The sequence below is a fragment of the Bos taurus genome, chromosome 10, assembly GCF_002263795.3.
Source record: "Bos taurus isolate L1 Dominette 01449 registration number 42190680 breed Hereford chromosome 10, ARS-UCD2.0, whole genome shotgun sequence".
NCBI classification, from domain to species: domain Eukaryota; kingdom Metazoa; phylum Chordata; class Mammalia; order Artiodactyla; family Bovidae; genus Bos; species Bos taurus.
Window position 1 is genome coordinate 13,421,104 of NC_037337.1, and position 18,946 is coordinate 13,440,049.

At 47.4% G+C, this 18,946-nt stretch overlaps 1 protein-coding gene across 7 annotated transcripts in view; it reads left to right on the top strand.

Moving 5' to 3' along the window:
• The first annotated feature begins 5,118 nt into the window (after positions 1–5,118).
• The window catches only part of LOC112441475 (uncharacterized), a 118,657-nt gene continuing 104,829 nt past the window's right edge, over positions 5,119–18,946 (top strand). For 5 of the 7 annotated variants that reach the window (XR_003036751.2, XM_059890765.1, XM_024997917.2 and 2 more), the window contains exons 1-2: positions 5,119–5,446; positions 10,847–10,957. Coding sequence is in view for 5 of the 7 variants with exons in the window: in XM_059890765.1 (XP_059746748.1) it covers positions 10,889–10,957 (69 nt within the window). In the remaining 2 variants the exon portion in view is untranslated. The remainder of the gene's footprint in view (positions 5,447–10,846; positions 10,958–18,946) is intronic. The other 2 variants (XM_059890768.1, XM_059890767.1) reach the window with 1 other exon arrangement.

The following is an 18,946-nucleotide window of genomic DNA, read 5'->3' on the forward strand; positions in this document are numbered from 1 at the left end:
CTGACAGCAGAGCCCTCAGTGCAGCGAAGGCTCTGGGTTGGGGGTGTGACCAGTGGCCTAACCCCCCTACAAAGAGCTTCAAAAGCCCCAATTCAGTCGGGAGGGCAGGAATGCTGAGCTGGCCAGCAGGGCCTGAGTCAGCAGCCCAGCAGCTTGGCCCTGGGCCCGGGGCATCCAGTCAGCCCCCTCCCAGGGTAAAGGGGAGGCCACCCAGTCCCCTGGTCCCTTCTGGACCTGATGCATCACCTCCAGCCCACCTTAACCTGTGAAACTCCAGGTGGCTGGGTAGGGAGCATCATGTGAGAGCATCTGTCTCTGTCTCCACCCCTCCCCAGCCAGACAGAGTTCACTGTAGAAGGTAAGTTTGGTTATCCCACTTATTCTTCCTCTCTTTGGATCCCTCATTCATTCCTTTACTCACTCACTCATTCAGTCACGACTTCCGAGAAATTCTCTGGCGGTCCCGTGGTTAGAGACTTTCACTGCCATGGGTTGATCCCTGGTCGGGGAACTAAGATCCTGTAAGCCTCTTGGGGTGGCCAAAAAAATAAAAAATACCAAAAAAAACAAAAAAAAAGGTGAGACTTCCCTGGTGATCCATTGGCTAAGACTCTATGACCCCAATATAGGGGGCCCAGCTTCAGTTCTTGGTCAGGGAACTATATCCTACATATCACAACTAAGAGTTGCATGCCACAACCCAACACAGCCAAATTCAGTTCAGTTCAGTCACTCAGTCGTGTCCGACTCTTTGCGACCCCATGAACCGCAACACACCAGGTCTCCCTGTCCGTCACCAACTCCCGGAGTCCACCCAAACCCATATCCATTGTGTTAGTGATGCCAGAGAACCATCTCATCCTCTGTCATCCCCTTCTCTTCCTGCCCTCAATCTTTCCCAGCATCAGGGTTTTTCAAATGAGTCAGCTGTCCACATCAGGTGGCCAAAGTATTGGAGTTTCAGCTTCAACATCAGTCCCTCCAATGAACACCCAGGATTGATCTCCTTTAGAATGAACTGGTTGGATCTCCTTGCAGTCCAAGGGACTCTCAAGAGTCTTCTCCAACACCACAGTTTAAAATCATCAATTCTTCTGCCCTCAGCTTTCTTTATAGTCCAACTCTCAAATCCATACATGACCACTGGAAAAACCATAGCCTTGACTAGACGGACCTTTGTTGGCAAAGTAATGTCTCTGCTTTTTAATATGCTGTCTAGGTTGGTCATAACTTTCCTTCCAAGGAACACAGCCAAATAAATAGCTATTAAACAAACAAACAAAAAAAGTTACCCACCTCCCTGGGGTCCCAGCACCTCCTGCTCCCAACCCAGGCTGCCAAGCCCTGCCCCATGTTTCCTTCACTAGGTGTTCCCATCTTTTGCTCTCACTACCCACTCCCTCGCCCCAACTCCCTGCATATCACTGAACCACTAGCCTCCGTGCCTTCAGCTAATCCCCCCTGTGGCTCCATAACTGGGAAGTTCCTACACCTTTGTGGTTGATTAATTTCTTTCTGCCAGAGTGAAATGGGACTTTGTCTGAGCCCCCCCGGGGATTCAGGGTCTTGTGGGAAAGGGGGCAAGATGGAGAAGGAAAGCTGTACTAGTGGTCAGGGCTCTAGTGGAAGGATGGACAGAACTGTAGAGGCTCAGGGAGGTGGGGCTAGCTTCACCGGAAGGGACACTGGACAAGATACTTGAAGGATGTGGAGGCACTTGCTGGATGGTGTGGAGCAGGGAGGGTGTGGGAACTGACAGAGGTAACAGTATGAGCAAAGGCTCTGAGGGGTGTTTGGGGACCTGGTAGCCTGGTACCTTCTCTCCCCTCACATCTGTCCTGCACTGACCAGGCAGAACTGTGTCCTCAGGCAAGCAGGTCGTTGGACCTCATCCCCACGGCCATGTGAGGACCTGTGAGGGTCTGAAATAGGGGGTACGCTGTGTGCACTGATGCCACTGCCTGCCTCTCCAGGCCTGTGGGCCCCGGGGACCCTGCTCTCCAGGCTGAGGTTGGCAGGAAACATAAAACTTTAAGACCTGATGTCATCTCTGAAAAATGCTCCCCCTTCTCTGAGAGCCAGGGGCCTCATGTTTGTGTTGGGGGAGGGGCTGGCCATCCTGGCACGGCCGTGGCTGCTTGGGGTCTGTCTGCAGACCCAGTCTCCACTGTCTGACCTCCATTCTCCCCACAGGCTTCAAGCTGGAAGGACTTGGGCCTCAGGGCTGGGTGACCACCACCGCCCTTTCTGCCCCCAACCCCATCCCATCTGGGGCTGCTCGGGCCCTGCCAGAGGCTTGGAGCAACTATGATAGAACCCCTTCCTCAGGCGTGTGGGGGGGGATAGAGGTGGGGTGGGCAGTATTCTGAAGGCCCTGAAGGCCAGGCCTGGCTGAAGGTGAGGTGTGTTGGCGGATGGGTGGGCCTCTGTAGCTTCCCCTTCCTTCCTCCCTGCAAGGGGTTGCAGAGGTGGGGTGCCCTCTGCCAAGAGCCTCCGTAGGGCCCAGGCTAGGATCTAAGCTCCATGTCTTTCAGGAAGGGATGTGGTAGAAGCAAAATGTCTGGTCTTCCATGCTGGGGAGCACTGATGGGTCTCAGGCACAGGGTCAAAGTGGGTGTGGAGATGGAAGAGGCTCAGCTCAACCCGCTCTATACCTCAGGATCCTTCAGAGGGAATCAAAGGGCAGGTGTGGGAAGGACACCGGGGATTTAGGAAACCAGATTCCTCCATGCCACCAGGAAGTGGCTGTGGGATCCGGTAACAGTGACTGAGGCTCCCTACTTAGAACAAGAGCTACTATTTAAGGGTGCACCCTGATGACAACCAGGGCCCAGCCATTCTCTTTCCTGGCCCTAGGAGTCAATCCTTCTCTCTCTGGGGAAGAAAGGGGTCTCTAGGTCCCATCCACCCTCTATCTGACTACCAGTTGTCTGGAGTCTTCTTCAGCTCTGGAGTTCATTAAAGGGGTGACAGGCTGTTTTCAGGTTGTCTTGTCTCTGCAGGAACTGGGCTGAGGTGGAGGGGGCAATTTGCAAGGATGAGAATGGGCTTGGTTGAGCCCATCAGGGGATTGGTTGGTGTGGTCTGTCTATGTGTATATGTGTGTTTATCTGTCTGCAGGGAGCGTTGGGGAAGGAAGTCCATCGTGGGGTGCGCAGTTGATCTGGGAAGTACAGGGACAGGAATGAGGTGCTTGGTTTTCTGCGCCCAAGTCAGACTTTCTCCTGAGCTTTCTTCGTGACAAACTGCTGGAGGAAGAGTGGCCTATGGAGCAGAAGAGGGTATTGGTTAGGATCAGAGACACTACAGTCAAATATATCTTTGAATCCCTGCTCAGCATCTGCCAGCTGAGTGTTCCATACAGGTTACTGAATTTCTCAGAGCCATTTTTCATATAAAAATGGGGATGACAATAGTACGTGCTTCATAAAGTCTTTAAGCATTAAATGAAATGATAGGTGTAGGTAAAAGCCTCAAAAAACCATCTCCATGGGAGCTCCCTGCTGGCTCAGATGTAAAGAATCTGCCTGCAATGCAAGAGACCAGGGTTCGATCCCTGGGTTGGGAAGATTCCCCTGGAGAAGCGAATGGCAACCCACTCCAGTATTCTTGTCTGGAGAATCCCATGGACAGAGGGGCCTGGCAGGCTGCAGTCCATGCGCCACAAAGAGTCAGACACAACTGAACAACTAACACACACTAGTGTTTAGGATTCGGCTCTTTCACTGCCGTGGCCCAGGTTCAATCCCCTGTCCTGGAACTGAGATCACACAAGCCTTGTGGTGTGGCACAAAATGAAATAAAATGAAATAAAAACAAAATCACCAAACCACATCTGTCATCGATGCCATCATATCATGAAGGCTGAAGTCCACCTTGACCACTCACAAGGGCCCTTTGGTGAGGCACAGAGCCTCAGAGGGGAGATGCTCCCTGATGGTCTGACAAGGGCTTTCCATGATCTGAGAGCTTTGTCTGGGAGATGCCAAAATCCCTCCGGGCTGTGGGCTCTGCAGGAGTCAGGCCTCTCTGTCTGTTGAAGCCAAAACTCTGCACCCCAGAACCCCAGTCACCGCCTGAGGGCAAGTTGCCTAAGGGGTCAGGGGATTCTGAGGCTGCTGCTAACTCTGGCTAACAAAACCCAGGGTCTTTTATATTCTGAGTGTTGATGATCACTTCTAAGGCCCACTTTATATCTCTGAGCCCCTCCCTACCTTTTATTAATAAAAATGTGCAAACACACAGAAAAGTGGAAAGAATTCTATTGCCTAGATGCTGTGCCCACTGCTGAGATTGTCCTTGCTTTATCACACGTCCATCTCTCTTTTCCTCTCTCCACCCAGCAATTCAACTTACCTTTCGGATGCATTTCAAAAGTAAGCTGAGCCATCAGGTCACTTCATCCTTAAACCCTTCAGTAGGCATATCATTAACCACGTTATGGTTCTTTTCTTTTTGAGGTAAAATTTGCAGTGAAATGCACAAATCTTAAATGCATTATTCTGTGAGTTTTGACAAATGCAGTCACGTGTAACCAAACCACTGTTAAGATACGGAACGTGAATTTGTTTCTTTCTAACTCTGAGTCACGCTGCATCTTTTTGAGGACTTTGGGGGAAATTCCCATGGGTCTCAGAAGCAGGAATCCATGTCATCTTCTTTCCCTCTTACTTCTGGCTGCTTGGAAATTCTGAGATACGTTTGTGGCCTGACTCCAGCATGTACACAGGACATGAGTTATGCGTTTCTGTGTCATCTTGTTCTCCCTTCTCCCCGATTTCCTTGTCTGTTATTTTTAAATCCTGCTGAGGTATATACAACTCTACAAGCTGGTTCTCAAATCCTTTTTTTGGAACAAGACTGAAGGATTTCTGCATAAATAATCATAGTGGAATTTTCAAGATATTTCAACGGTCTGTGGTGGCCAAATATGTGGAATTGAGGCTGTTCCAGTAAATCTGGAATGAATTGACACTCTATCCACAGAGTATGAAACTGTGTGTAGAGTATGCATGTGCGCGCGCGTGCACACACACACACATACACACACACACACACAGGAAGAATTCTTTTCTTGTCCAGACACTGGCATTGGCAGTGAAACCATCCATTCCAAACCAAAGGAGCCCCCTCACCAATGGCCTTGCCGCCCAGGAACCCTGCAGGGCAGAAGTTGGGGAGGGGATAGCAGTCTGAATAGCGGTCTTGGATGGCTGGAAGCTGGCACCTGTGAACAAGCACCCATGATGGTGATGCATCCGGAACCAGGCTGCCCAGCCAACCAGTGCTTTCCCACCGGAGCTCTTTGCTCTGGGCTCCTCTGCCGTTGATTTCCCAGGTCCCGCCTTGCATTTTCTCCCTCATCTTCACATGTGGGGAGCCCCTGACCGGCTGCTGAAGACCCCCAGACAAGCCTTCAGCTTCCAGATCATGGAAGGCAGCATGGGTGAGAATATGGGATGGAGAGGGTGGGGGAAGTCTCAGTGAAAGTGTGGGAGAAACCTCTTCAGTTTTTCTTTCCTCAGAACATTCTTTGGGTCTGTCTTCCAGACCATGCAAGACAGGAACTTCCCAGTGGTCCAGTGGTTAAGACTCCCTGCCTCCAATGCGGGGGGCACAGTTCCATCCCTGGTGGGGAAAACTAGCATGCCTTGCGGTGTGGCCAAAAAAGGAAATTAAAAAAAAAAAAAACCTCCCCCTCCCCGCCCAACAAAACAAAACAGGCGGACCTCATTTCATCTCTGTTTAGGAGAATGATTAGAGTCTGCCTCTTTGCTAGCCTCGAGTCTTTGCTGTTTTTATCTAGCATTGACTACTATTTAAGGAATGAAGGTTTTCTTGGCTGCTTTGTTTTCCCTCATCCTCACACAGAAGGTGTGAGAATAAGCTCGAGAGTTTTCCAAGGGCAGGGAGCAGACCTGAGGCAGGGGCTGGGGTCCCGGTCTGACAGGCCTTGGCACTACACAGAGCATATCGCCTGGGATAAAGCGCCGTCTTGGAAGAGGGGAGCCTGGGTCCTTCTCCATAGGCGGTCTCGCTGAACCATGGTGGTGTCTCCCTCCTAAGGAGGAAGTACCCACGGATACCAGAGATGGGAGCAGAAGCTTTCTGAAACAGCCAGGGATCCAAACTGTCAAAGATAGTGAAAGATTCTAAGGCTTATATAAAAATATATCCGTGCATGCTAAGTCACTTCAGTGACTCTTTTTGACCCCCAACTCTTTTCGACCCCACGGATTGTAGCCCACCAGGCTCCTCTGTCCATGGGATTTTCCAGACAAGAATATTGGAGTGGGTTGCCATGCCTCCTCCAGGGAATCTTCCCGACCCAGGAATCCAAGCCCTGTCTTTTGTCTCCTACATTGACAGGCAGATTCTTTACCACTAGCGCCACTTGGGAACCCCATGTAAACATATATGTGTGTTAGTAGCTGAGTTGTGTCTGACTTTTTGTGACCCCAGGGACTGTTGCCCACCAGGCTCCTAGGCTCACGGAATTCTTCAGGCAAGAATACTGGAGTGAGTTGCCATTCCCTTCTCCAGAGGATCTTCCCAGCCCAGAAATCGAACCTGGGTTTCCTGCATTGCAGGCAGATTCTTTACTATCTGAGCCACCAGGGAAGTCCTATAAACATATAAACATATGTAATCTGTATATTATATAAATATATATTTATTTAAATATATATGTGTTTTTAAGTTTACAAAATCATACAGAAAATACATGAATATATTCATATTTCAAAGAAATGGCAACCATCTCTGAAATATATGGAGTAAAAAAGGGTAAAGTCCTTTTCCTTGTCCCTTTCTCCCACCATCCCTCTCCTAGGTGGCCACTTCTGACAACTGGCCACTGTCCCTCCCTGCATTTCCTCCCTCTTTTCATGCAAATTGGGGATATGCAAGTTTCTTTGTTTGATGTTCTACATTAGTGGAGCTAAACTGGTAAGTGTTTGGCAACTTTTTTTTTTTTTAATTTTATAATGTATGTTGGAGACCTTTCTGGATCAGTGCACCCAGCACTGCCTCATTCATTTTAATGCCTTCCCAGCACTCCATTGTATGGATGGTCCATGATTGATCTTACCAGTCCCCTGTGGAGGGACACTTTTTTTCTTTCCGGTGCTTTGCTCTCACAAAGAATGCTGCAATGAATATTTCTGTTCATGTAATTTCATACCCACGTGTGTGTGCTGCTGCTGCTGCTAAGTCGCTTCAGTCGTGTCCGACTCTTCGCGACCCCATGGACTGCGGCCCACCAGGCTCCTCCGTCCATGGGATTTTCCAGGCAAGAGCACTGGAGTGGGGTGCCATCGCCTTCTCCACTGTATGTGTATATCTATTCCTAAACATGGAATTGTTGAGTCAATTGTGCTTTCAATAGATGTTGCCAAGTTGTCTTTCTTTAGAGATAACCTCATTCTTTTTAACTGAAGTATACTCAACACCAACATTTACCTAACACAACCAGTCAGAGATGAGATGAAACTGTGGCTCAGTATGTGGGGACCCAACCCTGCATTTTGCTCATGGTTGGGGAAGGACTTAACTCCTGTTGGGAGCTCAGTGGCAAGAGGGGTGGGTGTATTTGCTCTAGTTAGTTCCTGAAGAAACCATCACTGATCCACAACTTCACAGTTTACAAAAATACATTTCTGTGCATAATCTATCTCCTATTAAATGAGGAAGGGCTACATTACTCACTTGCATCCCATTCTATAGATGAGAAAACTGAGGCTTGAAAGAGTCATACTCAAATGACCGGCATGACCAGGGTCTAAGACTCCAACTTTCAGGTGTTTTTCCACTGTGTCAACAGCCTTCCCTTTTTTCTTTGGGACACTACTTCTGTCTCCCCAATCCTTACCACCCCCTATATACCAAATCCTCCCCAAAACATTGCTGCTCTCAGAATCACCCCCAACCCCAAAGCCTAGGGCTTTGATAAACCCAGGAATATGCAGTAAGATTAGAAGTGTTTCGGATTGGCCTGAAACACACCCATGAGGCTACCCCGGTGGGAGAATTTATAACATCTTACTGCTCAGTTCAGTTCAGTTCAGTCGCTCTGTTAAGTCCGACTGTTTGCTACCTCATGGACTGCAGCACGCCAGGCTTCCCTGTCCATCACCAACTCCCAGAGCTTATTCAAACTCATGTCCATCGAATTGGTGATGCCATCCAACCATCTCATCCTCTGTCATCCCCTTCTCCTCCTCCCAGCATCAGGGTCTTTTCAAATGAGTCAGTTCTTCGCATCACGTGGCCAAAGTAATTGTAGTTTCAGCTTCAACATCAGTCCTTCCAACGAATATTCAGGACTGATTTCCTTTAGGATGGACTGGTTGGATCTCTTTGCAGTCCAAGGGACTCTCAAGAGTCTTCTCCAACACTACAGTTCAAAAGCATCATTCTTTGGCGCTCAGCTTTCTTTATAGTACAACTCTCACATCCATACATGACTACTGGAAAAACCATAGCTTTGACTAGACAGATCTTTGTAGGCAAAGTAGTATCTCTGCTTTTTAATATCCTGTCTAGGTTGATCGTCTTCCAAGGAGCAAGTGTCTTTTAATTCATGGCTGCAGTCACCATGGTTGGAGCCCCCAAAAATAGTCTCTCACTGTTTCTATTGTTTCCCATCTATTTGCTGTGAAGTGATGGGACCAGATGCCTCGATCTTAGATTTCTGAATGTTGAGTTTTAAGCCAACTCTTACTGCTCAGACAGGCTCAAGGACAGATGTGAGGCCTGGACTCCTTTCTACCCACCCCCTCAGCCCCCAGACCAGAACATCAGTTAAGTTTTGGTTCAGTTCAGTCGCTCAGTCGCGTTTGACTCTTTGTGACCCCATGGACGGCAGCACACCAGGCTTCCCTGTCCCAGAGCTTCCCAACTCCCAGAGCTTACTCAAACTCATGTCCATAGAATCAGTAATGCCATCCAACCATCTCATCCTCTGTTGTCCCCTTCTCCTGCCTTCAATCTTTCCCAGCATCAGGGTCTCTTCAAATAAGTCAGTTTTTTGCATCAGGTGGCCAAACTATTGGAGTTTCAGCATCAGCATCAGTCCTTCCAATGAATATTCAGGACTGATTTCCTTTAGGATGGACTAGTTTGACCTCCTTGCAGTCCAAGGGACTCTCAAGAATCTTCTCCAACACCACAGTTCAAAAGCATCAATTCTTCGGCACTCAGCTTTCTTTATAGTCCAACTCTCACATCCATACATGACTACTGGAAAAACCATAGCTTTGACTAGACAAATCTTTGTAGGCAAAGTAATGTCTCTGCTTTTTAATATGCTCTCTAGGTTGGTCATAGCTTTCCTTCCAAGGAGCAAGCAGCTACTCCATGGTGTCGCAAAGAGTTGGACGCAACTGAGGAATTAACACTAACTAACCAGGAGATCAGCCCTGGGATTTCTTTGGAAGGAATGATGCTAAAGCTGAAACTCCAGTACTTTGGCCATCTCATGCGAAGAGTTGACTCACTGGAAAAGACTCTGATGCTGGGAGGGATTGGGGGCAGGAGGAGAAAGGGATGACAGAGGATGAGATGGCTGGATGGCATCACTGACTCGATGGACGTGAGCGAACTCCGAGAGTTGGTGATGGACAGGGAGGCCTGGTGTGCTGCAATTCATGGGGTCGCAAAGAGTTGGACACGACTGAGCGACTAAACTAACTAACCAGGTACTGATGCTGGGAGGGATTGGGGGCAGGAGGAGAAGGGGACAACAGAGGATGAGATGGCTGGATGGCATCACTGATTCGATGCACGTGACTTGGGGTGAACTCCAGGAGTTGGTGATGGACAGGGAGGCCTGGCATGCTGCGATTCATGGGGTCGCAAAGAGTCAGACATGACTGAGCGACTGAACTGAACTGAACCAGGTACTAATGGTACCTGGTTTCAGGACCTATAGAAGCTCAGGTTCTTGATGTCTGATTGCAGAAAGAATTCAGTGAGAGACAAAATGATAGGTAAGAAGTGGATTTATTCAGATTCAGCGAGAAGCACTCTGCCCAGATAGACTGTGGGCCATCGTAGAGGGCAATTGAGGCCACGAAGTATGGTGTAGTTAGTTTTTGTAAGCTGGGTAATTTCATATGCTAACGAGTGGGAGGATTATTCAAACAATTTTGGGGAGTTCAGTTCAGTTCAGTCACTCAGTCGCATCCAATTCTTTGCAACTCCATGGACTGCAACATGCCAGGCTTCCCTGTCCATCACCAACTCCCAGAGTTTACTCAAACTCATATCCATTGAGTTAGTGATGCCATCCAACCATCTCATCCTCTGTTGTCTGGGTTTTGGCTGCGTTTAAGTCCCAGTCACATGGGTTTGCATCCCAAGCAGGGTTTCAGCTGGGTTTGAGTCCTAACCGTATGGGTTCAAGTCCTAAGCAGAGTTTTGGCTGGGTTTGGGTCCCAGCACATGAGTTCAAGTCCCAGTCCCACTCCCAATCTGAGGTAAACGGTTTCAGCATCCCTATACAACTGCCCACTCTTCATGAAACCCAACATAAAAGCACTCAGGGCTTTTTTTTCAGGTATTCATTTCCTTGTACAGGCTCATGTCACATAAAAGTCTAACTCTACGGGCATGCTTTTCTCCTGTTATTGTCAGTTTAATTTTCCGACTCATTCAGGGACCCTAAGAGGGTCAGGAGAATTCTTCCTTTCCCTATAGTTCCTGGGTATTCTCAGGATGCTTGTGTAATCTTTTCCCCTTGAACCTGGTCTAGACCTAGTGACCCACTTCTAAGGAACAGAATACGGCAGAAGTGAGGAGAGGTCACTCCCAGGGTCAAGTCACAGGAGGACTGATTGCCTTCCAGGTCACTCACTTGCCCTCAGGAAAGCCAGCAGCCATGTGAGCTATGCCATGGAGGAGCCCACAAGATGAGAAACTGATGAGCCAGCAAAGAACTGAGATTGTGAACAGCCAGGTGAGTGAACTTGGAAGTGGATGCTCTCGCAGTCAAGTTTTGGGATGACTGCAGCCCCAGTCCACTCCTAGATCACAGCCCTCTGAGAGACCCTGACCCAGAGGCATCTAGCCAAGTTCCTGGATTCCTGAACCACAGAAACTGAGATTACAAATTCTCATTAGTTAAGCCACAGAGTTTGAGGGTAACTTGCTACTCAGACAAAGGTAGCTAATAATGCACTTTTTACAGTCTCCAGTTTTCTATTGCTGGATGTCTGGGCTATGTTTAACTTCTCATTAATATAAAATCCAGTTTAGTGAATATCTTCCTAACCAATCAACTTTTTCTGAATTTAAGGTCACTTTCTAAGAGTGATCCCAGCAGGGAGATGATTGAAGCCATGATTCAAATATGTCCAGTTTTTCATGTGTGTTAGTTGCTCAGTCATGTCTGACTCTTTGCAACCCCATGGATTATCGCCCACCAGACTCCTCGGTCTATGAAATTCTCTAGGCAAGAATACTGGAGTGGGTAGCCATTCCCTTCTCCAGGGGATCTTCCTGATGCAGAGACTGAACCCAGGTATCCTGCACTGAGACAGATTCTTTACCGTTTGAGCCACCAGGGACCCCCAAATTGCTGTCCTCTAAGGAAGCGAGTGATCCAGTTGGGCCACCAGGAGCATTCAGGTCCCCATTCCCATACACCCTTGGCCACATATTCCTTGGTCTCCTTGATCATCTATAGCTACCAGGTAATCATAATACTTTCCCCACCTACTTCACAGGGTTATTGTCTGACTTGAAATCAAAATTATGCAAATAACAAGTGCCCTGGAGAATATACAGTGTTCTGATAGCTGAGAGAGTTTAGGGTTTTTCTTAGAATCTCAGTATTTCTCAGAGTTCAGCCCCTCTGCATTTCATAGAAGAGGAAGCAGGGGCTTGGAATGGCCTAGGGCTGTGCTGGGGGTCACACAGTAATTCATGGCAGGGCAGGGCCAGGACAACCCGGGTCCTTGGCCTCCGTGTGTGGACATCTCCTGACCTATTCAGTCTCCCAGCTTGCCTGAACCAATCATTCAGACAGAACCACAGGGCTCTCTTTCAACCTCCGAGGACTCATAAAATCTTCACATTTTAAGGAAAGCCGGCCCCAACCCTCCCTCCCTTTGCTAATCTGGCCACCTAATGAACTGCCTCCTCTTCACCCCATGTGGCTCTGCTCAGCTCAGCCCTTCCACATCTCAGGGAAAGGGACGCTCACTCCCACCTCCTCCTCTCTCCAAGACCCCTGTCTTAGGCCATGAACCCCAGCCCGGGCTGCTTCCACCCCCTTGTCATTGTAGCCAAGAAAACAGGAAGTGTCTGAGTCACCCACTGTCCCCTGGGCTTTGGCTGTCTGGACCCGAGTTCTGGAGTCAGGGGAGGACATGGAGGGAGCATGTTGGCCTTATGGAAGCCAAGCCTGTCTGTGGAGCCCACATGCCCCGCACTTCCTTGCAGCTTGTGAGACCCCAAAGAGCCTATGGTCCAAGAACCACCCCAGTTCTTGGGAAGAAAGAAGGAGTATTCCCTTAAGATGTAGAATTTTTGTGTTGGTTCTACTTCCAACCAGTTATGGGCCATGAACTTGTCTGATGGTTCTCAAACTTGGTTATATCTTAGAATCACCTGGGCTCTACTCAGAGAGATTCAGACTTAATTTTTTAAAAAAACTCAGGTCTTCCATAAAGGTTCAATGGCTAAGATTCTGCACTCCCAATGCAGGGGCTCTGGATTCAATCCCTGGTCAGGGAACTGGATTGCATAGTCTGCAACTAAAGGTCCCGAGAGCTGCAACTGAGACCTGGCACAGCTAAATAAATATTTTAAAACAAAGAAATAAATAAAAGTTCCCAGGTGATTTCTAGGCACACCCAGGCTTGTTAAGCATTGGGCTATCTTACTCACCTCCTTAAGCCTCAGTCTCCCACCTGTCAAATGGGTTTAAAACCTGAGTTTTTTAAAAAAACTAAGTCTGAATCTCTCTGAGTAGAGCCCAGGTGATTCTAAGATATAACCAAGTTTGAGAACCATCAGACAAGTTCATGGCCCATAACTGGTTGGAAGTAGAACCAACACAAAAATTCTACATCTTAAGGGAATACTCCTTCTTTCTTCCCAAGAACTGGGGTGGTTCTTGGACCATAGGCTCTTTGGGGTCTCACAAGCTGCCTGCTTTCCCCAGCCACTGAGCAATACACACTCCTAGATGTGTGCAAGCATGCTGAATGTGCAAGGACTAGTGGAATGTGTCTTCCTGGGGCCACATGCGAGAGCTTGGGCAGAAGTGAAGGACCTACAGGTTTCCTTACCTCAGAACCCAGGTCAAGGTGACAAAGGCAGGACCTTGACAAACGTGCTCAAGAGCCTTAGCAAGCCTGTCCCCTGTCCCTCAGTGGTCGTCCTCCAAAGTGCTCAGTACTGAGCAGAGGATATGTAGGGTGAAAACAGCAGCCACCTCAGGCCCAGCCCCCAAGGAGGAGAAAGGCAGGAACACAACCACCCAAAACACGAGGCAGGGGGATAAGAAGGGTTCTAAGAGAGGAAGATGAAAAAGGAGAAAAGGCTGTATTCTAGCTGGAGGGAGTAGGGAAGCCTTCCTGTAGGAAAGGGCACAGCAAGCATCCATCTTTGGGTGTGGGATCCCCGAAGGAGGGAACCGCAGGAACAAAGGTTTAAAGAGGAAGGCAAGTGTAATCAGGACTTCCTAGGGTCACCTAGGGTGTGAGTTGTGAATGGAGGGGATGTGACAAGCAGGAGGCCAACGTGCAGCCCTCTTCTAGCCCTTCTCCTATGAACATACACGTACGCACTGCATGATTCCATTGATGAAAAACAGCAAGCGCTTTTGTTTGATAGTGTGATCTGATCATGTTGTGTTGTTGTTGTTGTTCCAGTGCTAAGTTCAGGCTTTGCAATCCCATGGAATGCAGTCCTTCCCTGTCCTTCACTGTCTCCTGAAGTTGACTCAAACTCATGTCCATTGAGTCAGTGATGCCATCCAACCATCTCATCTTCTGTCGTCCCCTTCTCCTCCTGCCTTCAATCTTTCCCAGCATCAGGGTATTTTCCAATGAGTCAGTTCTTCGCATCAGGTGGCCAAAATATTGGAGCTTCAGCATCAGTCCTTCCAATGAATATTCAGGACTGATTTCCTTTAGGATGGACTGGGTTGATCTCATTGCTGTCCAAGGGACTCTCAAGAGTGTTCTCCAGCACCAGAGTTTGAAAATATCAGCTCTTCAGCACTCAGCTTTCTTTATGATCCAACTCTCACATCCATACATGACCACTGGAAAAACCATAGCCTTGACTAGATGGACCTTTGTTGACAAAGTAATGTCTCTGCTTTTTAATATGCTGTCTAGGTGGTCATAACTTTCCTTCCAAGGAGCAAGCGTCTCTTAGTTTCATGGCTGCAGTCACCGTGTCTCAGTATCTACTGTTTCATTTGGTCATTGGTTGTGTTGTCTTCTCACCTTTCTTGCTTAGTTTTCTTCGATAGTAGGATTGATGTTTGAAAGGTAACCTTTAGAAGTTACTTGAGGGAATTGCCTGGCGGTCCATTGGTTAGGACTCTGCATTCTCATTGCCAAGGGCCCAGGTTCAATCCCTATTCAGGGTACTAAAATCCCACAAGCCTCTATATAGGGCCAAAAAAAAAAAAATTTACCTGAGGCCTAAAATGATGTCATCGTCCTTCAATTAGGATTTTAGTTAGCTTCTGCCGTGTCTAGGGCATCCCATGATCACCTTAGTCCAGTTTCAAGGCTGAAGACCTCATGGCTTACCCAGATATCAAAGCCAGCCTGTGAAGACCAATTTGTTTCTGGTTCACCCTTACACTTTTCTTCTTCTTCTTCTTTTTGACCATGCTGTGTGGCTTGTTGAATCTGAATTCTCCAACCAGGGATTGAACCTGGACCTTTAGCCCACTGGACGGACAGCCAGGGTATTTCCACCATTACTCCTTTTTTTTTTTAATAGTTACTGTTTATCAAATTTTGAATCAACTAATCTTTGATATTGGTTTAAAAAAAATTTTTTTTTTACTTTTAGTTTTGGCTGAGCTGGGTCTTTGTTTCTGTGTGGGCTTTTCTCCAGCTTCGGCGAGCAGGGGCTACTCTTTAGTTGCGGTGCTTGGGCTTCTCATTGTGGTGGCTTCTCTGGTGTGGAGCACGGGCTCGAGGGCACACGGCCTCAGGAGTTGTGGCGCGTGGGCTCAGTGGTTGTGGCTCCCGGGCTCTAGAGCACAGGCTCAATCGCTGTGGCGTATGGGCTTAGTTGTTCTGCGGCATGTGGGATCTTTCTGATCAGAGATTGACCCGTGTCTCCTGCATTGGCAGGCAGATTCTTTACCACTGAGCCACCAGGGAAGCCCCTCTACCCTCACTCTTAAATCGAAGTGTTTTAATTTCCCAGTCCCAGTTCTCTGCCCTAAGTTCTGTTCCCTGACTCCCACCTCAAGGATCTCAGAGATCACGTATAGCTTCTCAGCTTCTTCCCTGATCAGAGAACTCTACCATGGCAGGAGGGCCTCCCAACTCTGGGCTCTCTAGCTGGGCAATTTCTTCATATATGGTTAGCTTTTTGATGCTTTTAAGATTATTTAAAATATTATGGCCAGTTTTTTTTAAGTTGTCTTTATCAGCAAGGTGGGTCTGAGTCATCCAAATCTGTCCTCTCTAATTCAATTCTGACATGATAGTTTTTCTACTTAATTTTTTGATCCTAAAACTGTACCCTTTTTATACTGAAAAAATTATATCTAAAAATATACTTATTTGATTTTTCTGACAAAAAAAAAGTTCAAAACAACAGTAGCAATATGACTTTAAAAATCGCAGCCAGAGGCATCCATCCAGCACCTTCTGATGAGACTTGGTCTCTGCAGCTCACTGGGATCTCACTCTAGTCTTTCCTCAGGCTGTGGTGGCTGCCCCAGCACAACACCTCTCCTCTCTGGGCCAAGGGGTGAGTGAAACTAGGGGTTTGCTTCTAGACTTTAAGTCCAGCTTGCAAACCTTGTTTTTCTCTTTATATGCAGCAAATTTTAACAATCTCCTTTGAGAGGTCTTGGAATAACGTTTGGTCCAGTCTATAAACTAAAATATCTTAAAATATTTTAAACTTTGTCTAAAAATGAGACTTCCTATTTTAGTACTCTGTTCCTAACTTAACCAAGAAGAGCTTCCTTCCTACTAGGTAATCCTTAGAACCAATTAAGTTAAACTCATAAAACATTTAAATTAAATAACAGTAAAAATGGCTTCCCTGGTGGCTCAGATGGTAAAGAATCTGCCTGCAATGCAGGAGACCCAGGTTCAATCCCTGGGTAGTGAAGATCCCCTGGAGAAGGGAATGGCAACCCACTTCAGTATTCTTGCCTGGAGAATCCCATGGACAGAGGACCCTGGCGGGCTACATTCCATGGGGTCACAAAGAGTTGGACACGACTGAGCAACCAACACTTTCACTTTCAAAATTATGGTGAATTTGAAGTTCTCTTACGGGTTCTAGTTTTGTATATAAACTTGATAAGAGTTCAACCTAAAACCCTCAGTTTAAATTACTCAATTTTACACTTTCAATTATTTGTTAAAAGGCTGTCATTCTAGAAGATCAAATTATCTAATAGATTACAAGCATTATAAATATCAAACGTGTAAAAATTACTTCTTTTTTTAAAAAAATTTTTATTTGGCTATGCCAGATCTTTATTGCAGCAGGCAGGATTTTTAGTTGTGGCTTGTGGGATATTCAGTTTTAGCATGTGAAATCTTAGTTGCAGGATGTGGGATCTACTTCCCTGACCAGGAAGTGAACCTGGCCTCCTGCATTGGGAGCATGGAGTCTTAGCCACTGGACCACCAGGGAAGTCCCCAGATTACTTCTTACTACAAAAATATCAGTGTCGTGGTCATGTAGCCCGTATCCCTGGTGCCAAATTTCTCACATACCTCCTAGTTCTTCTGGTGCAGTACCCCTCTCAGGCTGATAGCCTGATTGCATTTTGACTCTTAAACTGGGTGTGGTGGGCACAATAATACCACCCCCTGCCAAAGATGTCCATATCCTAATCTCCAGAATCTGTGAATACGTAACTTACGTGACAAAAGGGACTTCACAGACATGATTGAGTTAAGGATCTTGAGATGGCAGATTAGTCTGCATTATCCAGGTGGCTCCAGTATAATCACAGATCCTCATAAGAGAAAGAGGGAGGCAGGAAAGTCAGAGATAGAGTTGAGGGTAACAGAAGCAGAGGTTGGAGTGATGTGATTGCTGGCTGGCAGGGAGCCATGAGCCAAGAAATGAGAGTGGTGTCTAGAAGCTGGAGGAGGTATGGAAGCAGATTCTCTGCTAGAGCCTTCAGCAGAAACGCAGCTCTGCGACACCTTGATTTTAGCCCTGTGAGACCCACTGGGGAATTCTGTTACCCAGGACTGCAAGATAATAAATCAGTGTAATTTTCCAGCCACTAAGTTTGTGATAATTTGCTAGAGCAGCAGTAGGAAACTAATGACATTATACAGTAAGTCCCCGCATATGAACAAGTTCCATTCCAAGAGCACATTCATAAGTCTAATTTGTTCGTAAGTCCAACAAAGTTAGCCTAGGTACCCAACCAACACAATCAGCTGTACAGTACCGCACTGTTATAGGTTTATAATATGTGTTCTCAGTCGCGTCCAACTCTCTGTGACTTCATGGACTGAAGCCCGCCAGGCTCCTCTGTCCCTGGGATTTTTCAGGCAAGAAACTGGAGTGGGTTGCCATTTTCTTCCCTGGGGGATTTTCCCTACCCAGGAATCGAACCTAAGTCTCTTGCATCTCCTGCATTGGCAGAAGATGGATTCTTTACCATTAGCACCACCTGGGAAGGCCCTTTTGACACACATAATACATAAAAAACAAACAAAAGAGTAAAGAAAATATTTTTCATCTGACAGTATAGTAATTTGAAATGTACAGAAGTACAGTACAAGAGCTGGCCTACAGGGGCTGGCATCAAATGAACGGGCAAGAAGAGTTACTGACTGGAGACGGGAGAGGAGGTGGGAGACAGTAGAGCTGAAGGATCGTCAGCAACAGGAGACAGAGGGCGAGCTGCGATCTCACTCATGCCTGATGTTGAAGGCACAGGTTCTTATTTCTTGCTGGATCCTACTCTATCTACCGTCTAGAAAAAAGAGATCCAGTGATGTCTGGGTAGCTCACATCTTTGAAAGTTCACAATTTGAAAGTTTGTCTGTAGGTACTTCCTATATAAATAGAATTTTTGACTTAACCCTAAGGCCTCTGAATTCTATGTGATCCTAAGATATTCAAATATCCATTCTATTGAACGTTGAGGACTTTCGAATGACTACCAGTGAGGTCACTGGATAAATGGGAGTTCGAGGTTGTCTACACAGTTGTTTGCGCAGCACAATGCCTTGTTCTGTGTGCCTGTGTAGGCGCTTACTGATACGTGATTGTCTCCGCTTGTTTCTAACCAGAAGGCATTTGCATCCTACAGCTGGCAGTCCTAAGTTCTTGGAAGGTGGTGTGCGCAGCTCCTGTGCTTCATAATATTTAGGCACCTGAGGACTGTTGGAGAAGTCCGTTCTGGTGGCCATTTGATGAGACTGGTTCTCCCCATTCATTCCTCAAACCCTCTCAGAACACTGTGCCAAGGGACCCAGCAGTGAAGGGTGCTGGGTCTGGACCCTTAAAGCCCTCAGCTGAAGTAGGAGCCGTGGACAGTAATCCTGACATGGTACCGTCAGGTCAGAGCAGGGACGGCCAGTATGCAGAACATTACCCAGCACAGAGGGGAGGGGGACAAGAGGGGTGGTCAGGGATTTGGAACTCAAGGGCTGAGAGGGGACAGCACAGCAGGTTGCTTGACATCAGACCCGGTCAGCCTGAGGGGCAGGGGGAAAGGGAATGAGGAGGACCCAGGCTGGAACTGGTGGGC